A 22,761-nucleotide genomic window follows, 5' to 3' on the forward strand; every position below is an offset into this window, starting at 1 on the left:
GTGTGGAAACTGAAAATGTACTGTAATGTGGGGCAAACTTGACCGTAAAAATAAAATAAAAACCATGATATCAGGCGTATTTCTGACTTAAAATAATTAAAATAAATACTTAAGGAATGGAGAAAAAAATATGTTCAGTGCAGCTGATATCATAGTTCAAGTATTTTTATGTTCAAATTTACCCCAGTTTGCGGTAAAGAAAATAGCTCATTTCGGAGGAAATAGAGTAGCAGTGTGCTGTACGATAAGGCCTTTTCTAAAGAATCTTGACTCCCAAGCAAAAATTGAAATGATGCCCCTGAATTTTAATTTTACCATTTTTATAAACAAATATGAAGTCAATTAATCATAACTAATCACAGCACTGTTATAATAGCGTGTTTTAAGGATCGTGTTATTTAAAACTGCCGAAGTCCCTGCATCATTTATTTGCACTTCTTCTCCACAAGTGTCTACTGCCTAGTTAAAAGTTTCGTCTACTCGGCTAACTCTGACCCAAAGTATGGCTGCAACTTTTTGTGCATATTATGATGATTTTCCCCTTACGGCTTACTTGCGGCTTCCCATCTGACCAAGTACTGAGTCACTCCCTCGCGTGCACCTTTCTTGGACCGTCCGAGGTGGGGTCGCCGGATCGATACTCCGCCGCGCCCGCCCGAGCAAGAGTCGCACAAGACGCCCGCTGTGACGTCACGCAATGCCGCAGTGTGCCGCGAGGCGCCGAGCTGAGTGGACGGGTGTGTGACAGGTAAGGAGGCCACGTGCGGCTCGAACCCAGGACTGCTCTTGTTAGGTGCTTCCGAACAAGGCCGCAGTAACTTGCCCTGCATCGCCGCAAACAGCAACCGGGATTTAAGAGAAGTAATAGTAAAATAAAAGGGCGGCCAAGTCGAAGACGCGGGGTGCGAACTTGGAAAATCTGTAGGTGGACGTGGTGCGCATGTGCGCCAGCGATGTCAACACGACACACATCTGCTTCTCGGAAACGGTCCCGCCACGCAGTCCGGTTGTCTTGAGGAGGTGGAGGTTTAATTTCATTACCGTCCCTCGGCCACTTCCACGCGATGTGCCGGGCCTGCAGAGTCGCAAAGGTGCCGAAGCCCCGTTGTTTGTGTAGTACGTGCTTGGTGAGAGTTGTGTTATTACACTCATTGCTGATGCTAGGTTTACATATTTACAAATGTTCCCAGCGTCTGTCTCTTTTAATTTCATGTTACTGTAACACAATATTCAACACAGCACGCGAACAACTCTACAAGCTTTCTCTGTAGTTTCTGTGCTTTGGATTAATTTAATTGAAGTCAAGATTTCAGTCTTTGTAAGGCTTTGTTAGTTTCAGTTATAGGGATTCTTTCCGTAGATTGAACGCATACCGTGTGTTTTTATAGATATTAGACACCGGGATTTAACTTTGCCTTAAGAAACGTATGTATAAAAACAGTGAAGAAATAACTTAATCACTGGGCCATGTTTAGAAATTAGCAGGCTTTGACAATTTGTAAAACAAGAGGACATCACTTATGTTTACCGACAACTCAAAACATGATGTTCTCTTGTTTTACAAATTGTCAAAGCCTGCTAATTTATAAATGAGGCCCACTGATTAAGTTATTACTTCATTGTTTTTATATATAGGCTTATTATGGCAATATTAAATCTATATTATGTCCTATACCCAGAAAAACACGCTGTATATATATGCTATATCTTTATGCTCAATTTTATTGAGCGGGGAATGTACTTGGATACTTTTCAGCACTTAGCCTACTCATTGATTGTGCAGGGAATGCCTGGCATGTTATTTACTGGATTATTTTCGTCTGTCTGTCATCCTGGATTTCGTTTCCAGGAAGTGGCTTGCTCTGCAGTGAGCCGCGCCCACAGAGTTAGTTTTGGTGCGTTACAGTTCACTAAATTTACGGCGTACGCCACAACTAATGCATTGCGTGGCAGTCATAGTCACGAGTTCGAATCAAACCTGTAGCATGTTTTTAGGTGCGTCCGTATAATGCAGTTCAATACAAGGGCTCGAGTAAATACCCTCTCCATATCAAGAAAAATCTTTCATGGACAGATGAGTGAATAGATTTATTGGTTAGATAGATTATTTTGATGGATTGATTGATTGATTAGGTAGATTGACGATGTAGATCAGTTGATTAGGTTTATAGATTAGTTAACTGTATACATTGAATAGATTGGTTGATAAAGCTTATCGACTAGTTAAGATTGATGAAGTAAATTGGTTAGTTAGGCAGAGTAACTAGATAAACTGATTTAATTGATGAAGTAAGATAGATTGACGAGATACAGCATTAGTCCATTACACGTATAAAGGTGAAGCCAACCAATTGTTCCCACATTTACAGACAATCGGCATTAATGTCAGTCTACATGGTACTCCTCTGTTGAAGGCTGAGTAAACCCCAGGGCCATAGGATTAGATCAATGAACAAAATCCGTGACCCTATCGGGAATCGAACTCGCAGTCTTCCGACTTTGCAGCGTTACGTCTTAACCGCGACCTTACCTCGCGTCCCAAAACGTATATAGATTGATTTAATAAATGTTGTTGTTGAGAGGTAACCGTTGTTGATTGTTCAGACAAATTTATGATGAATATTTGTTGTTGATTAGGTTGTTTTTCTTTTAGGCAACTATCCGAAGACAGGTTGAACTGGCATCAATAAGGCATCACTCATAAGGCAACTAAACCAGGAGATAGTGGAGTAGGTTGACCAGATTAGGTAGATTGAAGTTTATATTAGTTGGTTAGATTAAATATATTGATTAGGTAGATCGATTAATTAGGTAATTGGTTGATGAGGTATATTGGCCGATTAAGTATATTGATAATGTAGATTAATTACGTATTGATTGATGAAGTATATTGGTCTATTAAATATTTTGATTAGATAGCTTAATTAGGTGTTTGTTGATGAGGTTTATTGGTCGATTAAATATATTGATTAGGTAGATAGGTTAATTAGGTATTGATTGATGAGGTAGATTGGTGAGGTATATTGGTCGATTACTTATGAATAGTCCACTGCAAGAATGATGGATGTCATTTGGAATACATTTTGCAGGAGAAGCAATAGAAAGTTTGAAATGCTTAGCGCTCAAAGCTTAACTGTGATTTTGCAATCATTACTGGACAATGACTATCAGTGTTAATGCCATATAACTCTCTATGTACATTCTGTATGTCATAAGCTATGCATTGACAGTCTTGGTTCATTTTCGACAAGAAAGTGACCCATCATTTTTGCAGTGGACTCTTCATATGTTGATTAGGTAGATCGATTAATTGGGTATTGATTGCTAAAGTAGATTAGTGAGGTATATTGGTCGATTACATATGTTGATTAGATAGATCGATTAATTGGGTATTGATTGGTAAAGTAGATTGGTGAGGTATATTGGTCGATTACATATGTTGATTAGGTAGGTCGATTAACTGGGTATTGATTGGTAAAGTAGATTGGTGAGGTATATTGTTCGATTACATATGTTGATTAGGTAGATCGATTAATTGGGTATTGATTGGTAAAGTAGATTGGTGAGGTATATTGGTCGATTACATATGTTGAATAGGTAGATCGATTAATTGGGTATTGATTGGTAAAGTAGATTGGTGAGGTATATTGGTCGATTACATATGTTGATTAGATAGATCGATTAATTGGGTATTGATTGGTAAAGTAGATTGGTGAGGTATATTGGTCGATTACATATGTTGATTAGGTAGGTCGATTAATTGGGTATTGATTGGTAAAGTAGATTGGTGAGGTATATTGGTCGATTACATATGTTGTTTAGGTAGATCGATTAATTGGGTATTGATTGATAAGGTAGATTGGTGAGTTATATTGGTCGATTACATATGTTGATTAGGTAGATCGATTAATTGGGTATTGATTGATAAGGTAGATTGGTGAGTTATATTGGTCGATTACCTGTGTTGATTAGGTAGATCGATTAATTGGGTATTGATTGATAAGGTAGATTGGTGAGGTATATTGGTCGATTACATTATGTTGATTAGGTAGATCGATTAATTGGGTATTGATTGATAAGGTAGATTGGTGAGGTACATTGGTCGATTACATATGTTGACTAGGTAGATCGATTAATTGGGTATTGATTGATAAGGTAGATTGGTTGGTATATTGGTCGATTACATATGTTGATTAGGTAGATCGATTAATTGGGTATTGATTAATAAGGTAGATTGGTGAGGTATATTGGTCGATTACATATGTTGATTAGGTAGATCGATTAATTGGGTATTGATTGGTAAAGTAGATTGGTGAGGTATATTGGTCGATTACATATGTTGATTAGATAGATCGATTAATTGGGTATTGATTGATAAGGTAGATTGGTGAGGTATATTGGTCGATTACATATGTTGATTAGGTAGATCGATTAATTGGGTATTGATTGGTAAAGTAGATTGGTGAGGTATATTGGTCGATTATATATGTTGATTAGATAGAGCGATTAATTGGGTATTGATTGGTAAAGTAGATTGGTGAGGTATATTGGTCGATTACATATGTTGATTAGATAGATCGATTAATTGGGTATTGATTGGTAAAGTAGATTGGTGAAGTATATTGGTCGATTACATATGTTGATTAGGTAGATCGATTAATTGGGTATTGATTGAGAAAGTAGATTGGTGAGGTATATTGGTCGATTACATATGTTGATTAGATAGATCGATTAATTGGGTATTGATTGATAAGGTAGATTGGTGAGGTATATTGGTCGATTACATATGTTGATTAGGTAGATCGATTAATTGGGTATTGATTGGTAAAGTAGATTGGTGAGGTATATTGGTCGATTACATATGTTGATTAGATAGATCGATTAATTGGGTATTGATTGGTAAAGTAGATTGGTGAGGTATATTGGTCGATTACATATGTTGATTAGATAGATCGATTAATTGGGTATTGATTGAGAAAGTTGATTGGTGAGGTATATTGGTCGATTACATATGTTGATTAGATAGATCGATTAATTGGATATTGATTGATAAGGTAGATTGGTGAGGTATATTGGTCGATTACGTATGTTGATTAGGTAGATCGATTAATTGGGTATTGATTGGTAAAGTAGATTGGTGAGGTATATTGGTCGATTACATATGTTGATTAGGTAGATCGATTAGTTGGGTATTGATTGAGAAAGTAGATTGGTGAGGTATATTGGTCGATTACGTATGTTGATTAGATAGATCGATTAATTGGGTATTGATTGATAAGGTAGATTGGTGAGGTATATTGGTCGATTACATATGTTGATTAGGTAGATCGATTAATTAGGTATTGATTGGTAAAGTAGATTGGTGAGGTATATTGGTCGATTACATATGTTGATTAGGTAGATCGATTAGTTGGGTATTGATTGAGAAAGTAGATTGGTGAGGTATATTGGTCGATTACGTATGTTGATTAGATAGATCGATTAATTGGGTATTGATTGATAAGGTAGATTGGTGAGGTATATTGGTCGATTACATATGTTGATTAGGTAGATCGATTAATTAGGTATTGATTGGTAAAGTAGATTGGTGAGGTATATTGGTCGATTACATATGTTGATTAGGTAGATCGATTAATTGGGTATTGATTGGTAAAGTAGATTGGTGAGGTATATTGGTCGATTACATATGTTGATTAGATAGATCGATTAATTGGGTATTGATTGAGAAAGTAGATTGGTGAGGTATATTGGTCGATTACATATGTTGATTAGATAGATCGATTATTTGGGTATTGATTGATAAGGTAGATTGGTGAGGTATATTGGTCGATTACATATGTTGATTAGGAAGATCGATTAATTGTGTATTTATTGGTAAAGTAGATTGGTGAGGTATATTGGTCGATTACATATGTTGATTAGGTAGATCGATTAATTGGGTATTGATTGAGAAAGTTGATTGGTGAGGTATGTTGGTCGATTACATATGTTGATTAGATAGATCGATTAATTGGGTATTGATTGATAAGGTAGATTGGTGAGGTATATTGGTCGATTACATATGTTGATTAGGTAGATCGATTAATTGGGTATTGATTGAGAAAGTAGATTGGTGAGGTATATTGGTCGATTACATATGTTGATTAGATAGATCGATTAATTGAGTATTGATTGAGAAAGTAGATTGGTGAGGTATATTGGTCGATTACATATGTTGATTAGATAGATCGATTAATTGGGTATTGATTGGTAAGGTAGATTGGTGAGGTATATTGGTCGATTACATATGTTGATTAGATAGATCGATTAATTGGGTATTGATTGAGAAAGTAGATTGGTGAGGTATATTGGTCGATTACATATGTTGATTAGATAGATCGATTAATTGGGTATTGATTGATAAGGTAGATTGGTGAGGTATATTGGTCGATTACATATGTTGATTAGGTAGATCGATTAAGTGGGTATTGATTGGTAAAGTAGATTGGTGAGGTATATTGGTCGATTACATATGTTGATTAGGTAGATCGATTAATTGGGTATTGATTGGTAAAGTAGATTGGTGAAGTATATTGGTCGATTACATATGTTGATTAGATAGATCGATTAATTGGGTATTGATTGGTAAAGTAGATTGGTGAGGTATATTGGTCGATTACATATGTTGATTAGGTAGATCGATTAATTTGGGTATTGATGGAGAAAGTAGATTGGTGAGGTATATTAGTGGACTAAATATGATTAGGTAAATCGATTGAGTATTGATTGAGTAGATAGATTGATAAGATATATCGATTTGATTTTAGAGTTGTTAGCGTCATATTTGAGACCTTTCTCTAAGCAGCCCTTAGAATTGTCTTCTTTGCACCTAATGGAATGCCGAGTTATAAATAATAATAATAATAATAATAATAATAATAATAATAATAATAATAATAATAATAATATTATTATTTTTATTATTATTTTTATTATTATTGTTATTATTATTATTATTATCATTATTATTATTATTATTATTATTATTATTATTATTATTATTTATTTGAGCTGGCCGAGTTAAGGCCGTAAGGCCTGCTCTTCCGCTCACCCAGCAGAATCTCGGTCAGTTGCTCGTAAAGATGACACCGCGTCGCCAACTGGCTTGACGCCTTTTTTCTTGTCAACGTGACAGCGTTACTGGAATTGCACCGTTTACAGAATAGAAATTTTGTTTCTCGTAAAGAAAATATGACAAAGTTCATTTCGAAGTACATGACCGTGAATTAACATGGCTATTCGGTTGTTCCTATTCTGCTCGTCCTTCATTTTTATTAGCTTTTATTAGCTTTCTTTGGTTTTCATAGTTGTTTATCTTTGCTGTGCTGTTTTCATAGATAATTTCTCTTTTACTTTTATGTTTACACTTTTGACTTCCTTATTACACTAAAGATAAAGAGACGGTATTGCTGTAGTCTATCGGTAATGTAAAACACAAATTTCGAAATTTTCGAGAAAAAAAGAGCTTATAGATATGCCGTTTGTATGTATGAAGCCACTCCAACACTATTGACTGACTTCGTAAATATTTACGACTCAGTTTATACAGAGAATAATGTAACTTACATGAAATATAATAATTTTAGTACTAGTCTGTCTGTGTACAGCGATTTCTAGTGAGGAAGTAAACTTGAATGCATGTATAGGAATTGAAGTATTTATTTTAATGAGAGTTACAGTGTTAGATAAAAAGCAAAAATATACCTTTGTAGGATACTGAACTAGGGCTCTCAACTGGTTATGAATGTTGTAATTTGTGTGTAATATTTATTTATTTATTTATTTAATGCAACAAAGACACTTCATTTACGTCATTGGTCTCAAAGAAATTGAACATACCAAGAAATAAATAAATGGTAGCAAGGCAAATGTAGTGAATAATGATGACTGGATCGGATTAATCTTGCACAGGATAGGGACCGCTGGCGGGCTTATGTGAGGGCGGCAATGAACCTTCGGGTTCCTTAAAAGCCATTTGTAAGTAAGTAAGTAAGTATTATCAGTTTATTTACGGATGCTTTGTATGCTTACATCATTCTATCAATAAGTTGATAATAGGGTACAGCGGGGCTATTTGAATAATTTTAACTTTGCCGAGAATTTATCAGGAAAATATATGCCCTATATATCGCCTTTTTCGATATAGAATGGGGATGCAATAAATTTAAAATTATTTAAATAATCTAATTATTCGATCTAATAAATACCTAACATTGAGCGGGGCTATTTGGATACTGGATGGGGCTATTTGGATAAGTAAAAAAAAAACACAATAATTGTGTCATTTTCATGAAACTGTTATTAGAAAGCAAGATAAATTTAAAAAAAGAATAGCAATACATAATTATTGAGAAACAATGAAAAAAGACTTTCTAAAACACATTTCAGACGAGTTACTTGCAGCGTCCACAAAGAAATTGTTTGCGACCCGTTGTACCCAGGCAATATTTGTGGTACCAGGTCTTGCACTTATGGCACTGGATCCATTTTTTTTTCTTTTCACCTTCAGATTCTACATGGGACCCTTTTCCCTGACAGAATCCATATCTCCACTCAGGATATTTATGTTCAGAATCTGTCACAGGCACAGAATCATCTAGGTGTGAATGCCACTGGCCTATTATAAACAGTTCACTCTAAGGTGTTAGTACACACTACATGCAATTTAAAATAAAAATATATTAATTTCTTTAGAAACTTTATCTTATATCCAAAAATGATAAAGATGTAATGTGTAGTTTAATCCTGCTGTGAAATATAGAATTGATTAATTAATTATATATTCTTACATCTCATTCAGTCATTCTAAATATTCTATTTTGTCTACATTTGAAATGGTACATGTGTTTAGAAGTAGAAAAAAAAAAAGAAAAAAAAATAGTGAATATCAAAACATAATTTAGACTTTTCAAAAAGTTCCGCTCTCTGTTATTTAAATAGTTCCGCGTGACATATTTAACTTCATGACCACGTAGTTCCCCAAAATGCTCACAGGTTGCAGCACGAGTGGTAAGGCTTGTGGATGAAAGATTAATTATCACATCTGAATGCCATTCACTTTCTATATATTTCAAAGTTTATCGAGCATTTTACAAGCTCTACAATCAATACACCAGAACCACCTACCTTCGGTACTTCAAATCATTCTTGACGAATCTTCTGAAGGTAACAATTAAAATAGATTTCTTCACTGCACAGTAGAGACTTCCACTCACAAAATGGCTTCTCCTTCCTGTTTACTTCGCTGCACATGCGCAAAAGTGTAACATTATTCAAGTGGCCCCCCCTATTCGAATAGCCCCGCTGTACCCTACTGATGGAAAAATGTCTGTGTCACGTATGAAACGATTTTATAGTGAAACATCACATTTGTTGTGTTTCCACATATATAACAGATTGCTCATCCCTATGTTAAAATCGGCAGCACTTTGAAGAGTACAACCGCCAGGATCGCCGCCCGTCCGCCGTAAACGAACACGAGATGGTAGTACAGTCGCTAATGCAATTCAAAAGGGAGTTATGACGTGACTCCTTATGTAACAACTAGATGGCAGCATAGTAAACCTGACAAGAGTTGTTATCTTCAAAGCCTATAAGGCCGAGCAATCTGGGTATATATGATCTAGGGTTTCCATAGAGAAAAAGGTGTCATAGGTATGTAGTTTTTGTAAGGTCGAGGATCAGTGACAGATTAGGTTTGGTTTGTTCAGCTTTGGTATGTTTTTCATATAAGTTTTTTTGATAACATTCGCTTTTCCGCGTTGTGCAAAATGATGGGTTTGTTTGTGAAAATGTAGGAGAAAATGATTCATCGGTGATATAAGAAACAAAGTAGAGTATCTGGGGCGGATTGAGCGGCTTTACAGCCTTCGCGGTAGTCACATCGTGTCTCTAAGGTGGTATGCTACAGTTTTGAAGTTATTTTCAATTATTTCAGTACACTTTTTTCTCCCGAGCTGTTTACATTCTAAATATCAAAATTAGTTTCAATCTGTACAAATCCGATCGATCGCGACCAGAAGCTGACAAATCCGACGGTTTATGCACATCGAAATATTTTCCATCCATTTCAAGTCCCCGCCACTAAGAATGACAGAGATTGTATTGTATTGTATTTAGTTACATTCCATGGCATTCATACATCGCTTCACAGCTAGAATATGGAACATGTCAGAAAACAAAAACAAACAAACAAATCTTTAATAGTAGGCCTATTATAAAGTCTTAATAATATGGTCACAGTCTAGTTGAAATATATACAGAAGAGTTTTACAATATAGCTGCTAGTACAACACAAAGATTTAGTATCAGTACTTAAAACAAGATAGAAATACAGTGTGAGTCAGTAGGAAAGGTACATGGTATGAGGGGTGATAATATAGGTGATATGAACATATGGCCTGTTCTTAACAGTATCTGACATACAGCTGTTTGAAAATCACGGGCGTCAGTCTCATGTCCTTCATCAGCACTCATGCGGACACGACCAAAACGACATGAGGTTGTAGTAGGATCAGTGAAACGTATCCTGGGCGTTGGATCGGTCGCGGTGGAATCATTTCTTGGCCACCGTGGTCACCCGACCTTACTCCATTGGATTCTGTGTGTGGGGTTGGCTTAAGAGCGAAGTCTACAAGCACAAAGTGGAAACAAGGGAGGAACTTCTCGCTCGCATTTTACATGCTAGTAAAGGAATACCCGAATCAGCTCAGATCAGCAGCACAGCAGCTGTCTGCAAGAGCTGCAAAGAGCATTGAAGTTGACGGTGGGCTTTTTGAACATGTTCTGTAAAGAAAAGTACACAATTACACAGAACATAAGGTAACAATGTGTCGTACGCCGGACTCCTAGTCGTTTCACTCTCCGATGTGATGTCGAGGTGGGGAGAGGAAACGGGAGTGACGTGACAAGAGGGTTGTGGTTTATGGGTGGGGGGATACGAAAATGTGGTGAAGTTCAAAGGAAAGACTGTTTTTAAAGTAACATTGTTTATTACAGAAATAACAGTGAAAGTATAACTATAGTTCCCTCCTAGTTCTGTGGTAGGGGTAACGGGGGAGTCGTGATAGAAATTGATAGTTTAGAAATTCGTCCTGAGGCTTCGATGCGGGGAGAGTTATGATGGGTGATAGCCTAGATCATATATACTAACAGATAGCTCTTTTATATAGGCTTTAGGGTTTGCAGTCGAGGCCGGCTTGATGTAGTTCAATAATCGTCAACAGATGGCACAATGACCAACACCATCACGAGACACGAACTCTGAACCGGTCTGGTCGGTCTAAATCGATTATTTCTTGCTTACGAGATATTCTCGTAAGCAACGGTATGTACTGTCGACAATTGATGACCATGGATAAATATTATTGGCCTATATGACCTAGGCAAGTTCGGAGCGAGGGAGTTCTAATTATAGTTGTCACGTGGGCGAAGCGGAGAGATAAGATAAAGTACGCCTTTGTATTGAATAGAATACAATGCAGAGTCTCGCGCAAAGCCAATCTACCTAGAATTTTTAGACCATGTTATAAAGTTATCGGTGGGCTAAATTATGATTCGTTATCTCTTCTGTTTTATATATTTGTCGTGAATATTATTTATATTATCAACTGAGTGTATAACATAATTTATCCGTTAATTGATATTTCACTAATGATAAATCCAAAGAACAATGGGAAATAAGGGACTAAACACTGAAAAATAAATAAAATAAGAGAATTTGACGTTCATAATTATAATGTTGTTGCAGTTTTGTTATACTTTACTTTGAATTATTTTAATTTGCACCACAAAAACTTATGAAAATTAATGTTAACATTACCTATTTAGTTATGATCGTAGTATATTGGAAAATTTGTGCATATAGCCTGATTACAATATATAAGTAATCCTATCCTAACCTAACCAATGGTAGTCTTGTTTATTTCAGACATGTTCGTATAATTATACAAAAACAAGAATAATCTAGTTTGCAGCCTGTGATATTGTCTCGTTTACAGTATTATATAATATACATATTACGATATTTACTAGGTACTTTAACAATATATAGTTAATAATATTATAAAATATACAGGCCTAATCCATTACCAAGAAATAGCCCTTCCCTCACATGTTCAATACTGTTTACCTCAAAAGGCCTTCAAACCTTAAAAACTATTAGAAACTGGATTAAAATAGTCATGTTGATGTAGGCCTACAACATTAAATTTTTTGTCACTACTCCTGATCCCATTCTAACAGTTTCAGGTTTTGTAATTTGTAACAATACTAACAATACTGATGGGTCATTCCATAGTCACACACGTAACATTTTCGAAGTAACTATGATCTTCACAGGATACTTAATCAAATACTTAGGAGTTCATGAAAGACACATCATTGTTTTTTAACGTAAGCATTCCAAAATATAAACAGAAAATCATAATGAAAAGGAATAATTAATAATGTAAAAAATATTAAATATTATATGGTGTGACACATGAATATTTTCTTGCCACTTAATTTATTACCAAAATGGAAAATGTTCATATTATTGTGCCAAATGTCATAAATCCATTTAATTGTTTTTGAAACAATTAAGACATTTGTGAAGTACATGTAACTGCTAAATCGCATACTTTAATAAAAATAACAGTGCCATTAACAAATAAAATATTACAAATTATATTGTGACACACGAACATTTCTGTCAAGTTGATTACTAATCTTTTCAAATGCATATAGAGATTTACCGTATACACTGTGTCTACAGTTCTTATTATACAAAGCAACACTTGATTACACTAAAGTGTCCACACCTGTGGAGTAACGGTCAGCGCGTCTGACTGCGAAAGCAGGTGGCCCGGGTTCGAATCCCGGTCGGGGCAAGTTACCTGGTTGAGGTTTTTTCCGGGGTTTTCCCTCAACCCAATACGAGCAAATGCTGGGTAACTTTCGGTGCTGGACCCCGGACTCATTTCACCGGCATTATCACCTTCATATCATTCAGACGCTAAATAATTTAGATGTTGATACAGCGTCGTAAAATAACCCAATAAAAAAAAATTACACTAACGTACACTTTCAGATTTAAAATATCCACGGTTGTTTACAAATATATGTGGTGATATCTCCTGTGTAATGTCACGTAACAAATACATCAATATAAGCTATCCACTTTTTCTGCCATTTGTAGTACGCTTTAAATTCTTCGCCACTACAAGCTTTTGTAACTTCCTCTGCTTATCTGACGTCTTTTTTTAAATTGATTATTTAACGATGTTGTATCAACTACTAGGTTATTTAGCCTCGATGGAATTGATGATAGTGAAATGATATTTGGCGAGATGAGGTTGAGGATTCGCCATAGATTACATGACATTCGCCTTACAATTGGGGAAAACCTCGGAAAAACCTCAACCAGGTAACTTGCCCCAATCAGGATTTGAACCCGGGCCCACTCATTTCACGGTCAGATGTGCCTACCATTACTCCACAGCAGTGGACCGAACATGGGTTATGTACATTAATCCTTTTGACTTTCGGTTAGCTTTCTTAAGAATACGCATAAAGAAATGTAGTGTTTTCCAGGCTATCCTCGTAATATTAGTGACTTATTTCAACCAGTTTGTTACTAAAATATATACAGTACCTAAGTGTTTACTTGTGATACTGGTGATCCATTTAATTGGTATATGAGACGAATTTAATTTTGTGTTTTACAGAAGGATACATATTGATTTACTTTTGCTCACATTGATTTTAATTTTATTTGTTGTAGTCCAGTTTTCAATAACGTCAAGCTAGTTTTGCAAGGCGGTGATATAAGATTTATCACTAATTTTTTCTGTATATTATACAGTCATCCACGAATAACCTTGCCTGAGAAGTGACATTTCTAGTCAAATCCTACAATAATTTTCAGTAAATATTTTGCACCGAGAAGCTATTATACATTTAATTTTACTTCTGAGACCAGTGAAATATATGCCAATTTTATTAGAAAGGTGCATGTATAATTATCTAATAGCATGATATTATCTGCAACAAAAACTAAAGGGCATGAAAGAAAAGAAGAAAACATTAATGCTGTGGTTCTTAGAGTTCCATTAGAGTTACACGTTCATTGTCCACTGAAAGTTGTATTTCTCTATTGAAGTGTAAAAGAGAAACTCTCATAAATTATGTCAGAAACAAAGAAAGGCACCACCCAAATATGTGGGATAATTAATTTAATAATGTTATTACCGGGACTTGAAAAAAGCAATCATATGTAATGGGTGGGGAAAAAAATACTTTTTAATCGTGCTTCTATAGTTCGACAATGCTGACTATTCAGAGTTTTGCCTGACAGGTGAGCTACCATAAATTCCTTGAAGTCCTAGTTATTACTGAAGCCAAATGTGTGTCTCTTGTCAAGAGTCCATTTTATTTATACTTGTTAAGACATCATTCTTAGACTAGTTACCGCTTTCAGTTTTGATACTACATACACTGAAATTAATCTATTATTATTCGTCCTATTTATACATTTATATTGAATGATTCGGTCTACCTTCATAACACATCTCATCAACAATACTCGATAAGAGTTGAATTAGCTTCCATGCTACGTTGTATTTATTTTGTCATGTTCCTATAGCAGGAATATTAAATAGGAATTCTTTAAAACAGATTTATATTCACTCCTATGCCTTTATATAGAATACCAGTACATATACTGTATTTCTTAAGATTTGGTTACTTTATAAACAGTATGTTAGTGCAAGAATTCTTTTTTTTCATATTTAATAATTCTGGCATGTGTCAATAAATATGCTTGAGACCTCTGTCTCTCTGAATTACTCTTTACTAACTGGAAACATATTCCAAATTTATATTTTAAAAAAGTATTAAAATATCCTCACAATTTAGAGCATAACAATTCCCGAAATAATCATCCTACATTAAATTATTAAGATAAAAATGATTCAATCTATCGCTTGTAACAATATCTTTACGGTCCTAATAAATTAAGAAATAATTTACATCCAACAGATTTATTTTAAAATGGCCTGCAGTTATTATTTTGAATTTTATTGTACCTTAATAAATTGAGTTAAGGTACAATAAAATTTCATCAAGTTTCAAACAAAGTAATTCCATCTTTCCAACAGGGGGACAATAAATACTTAAAGTAATGCTAAACTCGAAAAACTGATTGATGCAACTTAATTTCATATTCTATACCACTAACACCAAAAAAAAGTGTCTTATTGTTCATACTGATTCAAGATGAATAGTTTCTTAGTGTTTGTCCATTCCACTTTTTTTATTGTCCTTCCCATTTCTATTTCTCTCATTTTTAGTAGGTACTTCACATGTAGTATATGTTTTATTTTAATACATATAATGACCATGAAGATATTTGGATATGTCTTACAAAATTCTTGCTGAAGACCATTGTGGTAATATTCTGCCGCATCTGTAGTTTGTACATTTCGAAATTTTCGTGCTTCAGCCCAGAATTCAGGCGGGGGGAGGGGAGGTTGATGTGCCAATGTAGTTTTCCAGAATATAATAATATTCAAAACATTCTCTAATAGGAGGGGCCTCTGATATTAGCTCTGCAAAAAATCTGATATCGGTACTTCTGTTGCTGATAAATAAGAAAGAACGAAATATAAAAATTTTTAACCACTTTCGAATTTCAGGTGCTTTGTGTCTCAGCTGCTGGTTTGATATACTGTTTGTTTCCTTTAATTTTCCAGAGCAAAAACTGTCCTAAGCGAAATTTACACTCTGTACTTTTAACACTGGGAACATTTATTTTGGCAGCATTGTGTGATGCTATTTCATAATATAACAAGAGCTTTGAAATGATTAACTTCTAACTACTTACCTGGGTGAAGCGGTTCCTGTGATTTCTGAAGTGAAAACCGTTCAATTTATAAGGAATTTTTTTGTGGAGATGCATTTGATTGTATATGCAAGGTGTAAAAGTGCCTAAACTAACTGACCCCAGTGCTGTCATGGAGGCCACACGAGGCCATATATCGTATGGAACCTACAATTTTTTTTAATTAATCATATGGGGAAATGAAAATTTTGTCTGTAAGGAGCCATACGGCATATGGGTGCCTAAGTTTTGTACGTGGAGATCTATACAGATCTTAGATCATCTCTTCCTGTTCCTACTGTACCTACCGCCTATTTTGTTTGATGTTCATAAACAAAAATTATCCACCTCTTCAGCACTGGAATCCAGAATTATATAAAATAATGGTTGAAAAACAAGAAGTGCTGCAAATATACACTCCAAGATTCATCGAGACAAGTGTGCATCTATGGTGGTGCTACATGGTGTATTCTTTAAATCAAACTTGTACAATTAAATTGTAAAGCAAAACAATTTCTTCACTTCTTCTTTAATATTAAAAAAAATAATTAAATGACAATTGGAGAAATAGAGAGAGGAGAGTAAAATATATTTCAAGGGAGAAAACAAGGGGTGGGGTGTATGGCCAAGAAAAAAATTACCATGACAGCACTGACCAAACCTAACCTGTTACAGACTCATGTATGTAAGGTGAATAAGCTGAGTATGAAGGAAACTACCTCAGCGCTAATTTAACTCTTATAGATGAACTATATAAAGACCTTCAAGTGTCAATATTGTCTCAAAGGTTTCTGTGTAATAAACTTCATTTAGAAATGCCCATCTGCGATTGTGTTAACTGTAGAAGAAGGAAGAAATATTGTTGTCAAGTTACTCAAATTTCCAATTAAGGACAAGGAAAGGCTACAAAAGTTATTTTTGATTTCTCCCTTATAAATTGAACGATTTTCACTTCAGAAATCACCGTAACTACCTCAGCACTAGTTTCAGTAATTTAAGGACCAGTATAAAGTAAATTTGATTAAAGTGAGAAAGAAATTCGTAAGGGAGGCGGTCAGGAGGGATTGAGGTTGTCTACTAATTCGTTGCAAACAACTATTATAGGCTATTTCATTTGACTAACGATGATTTGTTGAGAGCAAAATACCTACAGTAGGGTAAAGAATCTAAATCAGTACGTTTGAGAACGGATATAAAAGTGTCAGGAAAATAACAGAATTACCGTATATTGCAATTAACTCTGCATTGGCAGAGAAACCGCACAGGGTATCGTAAATCTGCTGAAAATTAGAAAATTGTGTAAAAAAATGCATTCAGAGCGAATTTTCCAGCCTGATAATATCTCGCCCACGTTATAGACATAATTCAATACCGTAAGACTGATATGAAACGAATACTAGAACAATTTGTTAACCAAAGACGATGTTCAGTAGTTATTTAACAACATACAGAGCAAATAAAAACACAAACGCATATTCTAGCAATAGTTCAGATGAAAAGAAAATGATTAGTACGACCGCTTATTCGTAAAAAGAACACTGCCAGCTGTGTAGCCTACATGAAGCAATATATCAGGCCTACGTTATGAACACGTTGAATTTAATGTGGACGAGAAACGTACAGTTATTATTTATCTGCTTCCATATCGCATCATATAATACACTTGTAAAATGAAAACATATAGGCCTAGAAAAGAGGAAACAAGTTTGGATGGAGTTGTAATTCTTCCCCTTTCGGATAAATTTCAGAAGAGGGATACCTACTTATCCTTCATATTCAAAAATTGTAATCTTGTTCACACAAAATAAATTAGTGCCTTTTCGTGAGCATCATGATGTGCATTCAACAAACGCAGACAAATCTGATCTTTTTAGTATTTTGTGATAATTGTTGCTAGGGAGGTATTGTATACTGAAAATTAAAAACAATTAGATTTCGTACATCAAATGATGACAGATTATATATTGAACGCAAACAACATTATATCAGCCATGTACCAAAATGTCATCTATGTGTGTTGATGAATTTGGGTAAAACAAGCTTCTGTATACTACAATTTAGCGACACATCAAAGTCTTATTGTAACATAACCTCACATTACAATGAGAAAGAAATTTGGAGGTGGCATGACGTAAAAAAGTCATCCCACAGTCGTATTACTCTATGTACTGTTCAGGTACTCTGCCATCTAGTGTTTGTTATTGCAAGCTCATTTCTCGACACTAGCGACGCATAGCGTCCGTTATTTTCCAGTTGCGTCTAAATTTAATATAAGCTTGGTCAATCTGTTTTATATATGATCTAGGGTGATAGTAAAGTGCGACTTGAGTGAGAGGAAGGTAGGGGTAACGGGAGTGCCTGGGGAAAATCGGCTTGCTCTCGTGTGTGTTGTGGGAGGGGTAGGATAACGAGAGAGATGGAATGAGGTAGAAGGTTAGTTCTCTAGTTCGAAGGATCAACACAGCGTGCTGTGCGACTTACCGACTTCAGGAGCGGGGAAGGGTGACCTCTATCATCGACGGATCAACAGAGCGCACTCGCGACTTACCGACTCTAGAGGGGGGCTGAGGAGATGGTTGTGTTTAATCGAACAAGCCGGGATAAGAGCTGGGAGTCGAAGTCAGGATGGTGAGAGATAAGGGTGATCAGGGGAGAGAAGTGTGCGGGTTGGAGGTGGTGATGAGGCTTGTAGCGAGACTAGAATAAAATAAGTTTAGATACGTACGAAGTGAGGCTAGTGTAGGAAAGAATACAGGAGACGGGCGCAGCTTGGCTCCCTGTTCCCGGAGTGGTGGCCGTGTGCAGACACGTCCGAACAAAAGACAACCATAGCGTAGGCCTGGTTGGGAGACTGCTGCCAGTGACGGAGGTCGCGCCATCTGACGAACGAGTGGCCTGGCCTCGAAAAATCGAAAAATCGAAGGAGAATTGGGAGGAAAATTTAAAAGGTACGCAAAACGCGTCCTTGCAAGGGGTTGGGGGCTGTACAAAACTAAATATGTGAGCTCCAAGCCTGTTGGCCACTAGTCTCACTCCGGGTTACGCTGCTCCCCTGAAGGAGCTCTAGAAAATTTTGAAGGGGAAGCCGAAATTGGACGTAACCTCTTAGGTACCACATACGCGAGGGGGGCTGAGATTGATCAAGTGATCACGGAACGGGGCGAGGAGGAGTTGGCTGGTGTTTGCCGTCAGGATGGCAAGACGCCGTCATCTGTTGTTCGATGACAAGGCATGTGAAGGCCGTCGGAAGAAGCGCCGTGAAATCTAATCTGCAATTTGAGAGGTCCCTGTCCTTTCAATTTGCGACTTATTGAGTGACCTCGTATGTTTAATAGACTACTTATATTATCTGAACTAGGGCATACATCGTTTATAATAAGGGTGGAATATATTTGGGGAAGGGCATATAGGTCCGTGGCCCATTTCTTATAGGGCTCATCCCGACATTTGTCTTACGCCTGAGGAAAACCACGGAATACCTTAGGCAGGATGAGTTGTCTCATATAAGAGACTAGCCAATTTGGCTATTATGTAGGAGGTGATGGCCTGGCCTTGTGTCCAAGCCATATTTATACCCCTCGGACGCCGTTGACGTCACAGTGCCTGGGGGTATCTCTACTGCCAACGTGACTCGTCGCCGCGCGATCTTTGCTTTCTCCCTCACAAGAGGGGGAAAAAAAAAGCGAGCCAACCTGCTTTCTGAGAGAGAGAAAGCAGCGACTCTCATTTGCGCGGGTAGGTTTGAACCGTTTAAAGTAGGACGCACGGGCATCGAGAATTGATATACACAACAAATGTTTTAATGTACTACCACCTGCACTTTTCCCGTTCCTCATTGTTCCCATTAGTTTTCTCCAAAACCGTTAAGAACGGGACCTATGTTCATATAAACTTTTTTGTTCAGAATCACCAATATTTTCATCCCTCAAACCATATACAGTAGAACCTGTATTATCCGTGGTAATGAAGGGGGTGGATTGAACGGTTAATCGAAAAAATCGGATAATCCGTACCATAAAAGATTTTCATAAAATGTATAATATTTTGGCCTACAATTTCGTAATTTCCTCCGTGGTCTTGTGCTATGTAGTGGATCAGGAATTCACTAAAAGTTCAGTTCTCAACGACGGGTTCTTAAGGACCAAGGATTGATGGGTGATGATTGTCTGCGGAAAGATAAGAATAATAGAAGTCTGATGTTGTAGATTTACATACTTTAGGCACTTTAGCCTTGCTTTCTTTATTAAATCGCGTACAGTTTCTCCTTTCCCAAACCTCTCAATTATTTTTTTTTTTTGGTAATTAACACAATACGTTTTCTTATAGCTACTGCAGAAGACATTTTCCATAAAAGTTATACAATACGGCCACACGAATAGTAAGGATAAGCAGAGAATGATACACGGATTTGTAGAAGTTTTGGGGTAATTTATTTGAAAGCAGATAGTGATTATTTTACAAGTACACTATTTCTGTTGCCGATAGCAAAGCATTCCTACTACATACTGCGAGAAAAGGCTGTAATAACCCTGTGTAGAAAAACTGCACAGAAACATAACGTACAGTAGGCTACTCCATATTTTTTTCTGTAGTAAAAAAAGAAAGAAAGAGAAAAGGAGTTAGAAGAAAAAATCGGATAATCCCACAATCTGTTAATAAGTTGACAGATAATCGGGGTTCTAGCGTACCTTTCCTCCTGACTCACCCTGCATTCATGAAGCGTTATTGGATGTCATGAATTCACCTACAGAATAGAAGGCGTGAGAAATTAGGTACTTCTTTAATTTGGCCCTAAATAATCTTATGTTTTGAGTTTCACTTTTTATATCGATAGGGAGGCTATTAAAAAATTTTACTGCCATATAACGCACTCCTTTTTGATAGCACGATAGACTTGCCGATGGAGTATGAAAGTCATTTTTTATGTATATTTATGCTATGAACTGTTGAATTAGTTACAAAGTTTTCACGATTACATACGAGGAAGATTATTAATGAAAAAATATGTTGACAAGTCATGAGCATTATGTGTAGTTTTTTAATGGTCCTACACGATTCCCTAGATTTGGCACCTACTATTATTCTAATGACTTTTTTGTAGTAGGAATATACTGTTACTATCTGTGGAATTTCCCCAGAATGTTATTCCAAAACTCATTACGATGTTAATAATGTTGGCCGAGTTAGGAAGCTGTTTGCACGGTGTAGTTTGTATGAGGATTGGGTTGCAAGTGCAGCTGCATGAATTGGGTTCGCAGAGTGCAGGGCGCTGAGATGTGGCGCGTGCTGGAGGGGGCGCAGCTCGTGGGCGCGGGCCTAGCGGGCTCCTGGGCCATAGGCCTGTTGATCCTGGTGGGACAGGCGTCCGGCGAGGTGAGCGGGCCCTCCACCGTCGTCGCGCTCGGCCTCGCCGCAGTCACGGCGCTGCTCACAGGTAAGCGAGGGCTTCGGGAATGTGCTAAAAATTAATTTTATACATGGAAAATGTAAATCCCTTAATGAAAGTCCAAAATTATGTGAAATATATCCACAAATTTTCACGAAATTGATAGATATCCACAAAATTACTTCATAATCGTTATATCTTCAACAAAAATCGTGTTTTGTGGAGAATTCGCACAAAAAATTACTTTCTTCCAAATAAAATGTTAAAATTTTCTTCGACTATAGGCCTATATGAACATTTCTACGTTGATTATTCAATATTACATACGCGTGTGACGTCTGGCAACAATGTACGCAAAGTTTCAGAGACTACTTCCAGAGAGCAGCACAAGCAGACAACGGTTATTTCTCTTTCCCGCAACAACTGCCTTCGTGCCGTCACCCCTCACAGTCGAATGAAATTGAATTATGAATTTAATTAATGACGCAAACAATTTTCTGGGGACTGTTCCAATAATAATTTAAATAATGATATTTTATTATTATTTTTAAAATTTGTTTAAGGTGCGAAATATGCGCAGAATTGCTTGTTTCGTTTTTACGAAATATTCACCGAAATTAAATCATATTAAACACCGAAATCAGGGTAAAATAATCACTATAAAATCACACTCCTACGGATCAGTAAAAGCAATCACTGGTCTCCAGTTGAATAAAAGTTTACTGAATAAAGAAATGGACAAACATTCATTCAGATCTGGTATTGCAGATGGCCTTGCTAAATAACGTAACTTACAAAATGATTAATTTTCTGCTGTGAACTCAATGCTTCATATCTTATTTCACCGTATCGGGTAGAAAATAGCATTTTAAATAGTTGGGACCTCTTTGAAATCTCAGCTGCTTCTTCGAATTACTGCGACTGGTATTAGATACGTTTGTGCACTTCTTTCCCGACGCAATGTGGAAAAGCTGTCATTTTCTTTACAATCTAACAACAAATATCGAAGTCAAAGTTTTAGCCAACTTAAAAAATACCAGTTTCTGCTTCGGGAAAGGCAAGATTTTTAGGGCAGATCTTATTGGGATGGCGTGGCATACTCTCTGCCTATTTCCTCTGAAACCATATCAGATATAATAAACATATTTTTGAAGTGATTACTTTTTTCTCCATTAAATTTTCTTATGTATTTCTTAGTATTATAAGTCACAAATAGTAATGGTTTATTTTTTTAATTTTCCTGTTGTTTTGTGGTTAAGTTTACCCCACTTTACAATACATTTCCAGTTTGCACACACAGGCCTAGCTTTAACTTGTCAATTTATGCGATACGTAATTTACATGCACTTGCTGTTAATTAATGCGACGTAAGTGCGAACAAATGTACACATACAGATTTATTGATAAAAAATGTAAATGAAAAAAAAAAACTTTTATTTGTAGTACATAACAAGCACTAATGCAGCAAAGAGTAAGC

At 36.1% G+C, this 22,761-nt stretch overlaps 1 protein-coding gene across 1 annotated transcript in view; it reads left to right on the forward strand.

Annotated features, from left to right (window-relative positions):
* Positions 1 to 530: 530 nt before the first annotated feature.
* LOC138702147 (probable cationic amino acid transporter) overlaps positions 531 to 22,761 on the forward strand; it is a 41,405-nt gene continuing 19,174 nt past the window's right edge. Inside the window, exons 1-2 of the mRNA XM_069829754.1 lie at positions 531 to 748; positions 21,157 to 21,332. Coding sequence (XP_069685855.1) covers positions 531 to 748; positions 21,157 to 21,332 — 394 coding nt within the window. The remainder of the gene's footprint in view (positions 749 to 21,156; positions 21,333 to 22,761) is intronic.

This window comes from Periplaneta americana, chromosome 6 (assembly GCF_040183065.1).
Source record: "Periplaneta americana isolate PAMFEO1 chromosome 6, P.americana_PAMFEO1_priV1, whole genome shotgun sequence".
Classification (NCBI taxonomy): domain Eukaryota; kingdom Metazoa; phylum Arthropoda; class Insecta; order Blattodea; family Blattidae; genus Periplaneta; species Periplaneta americana.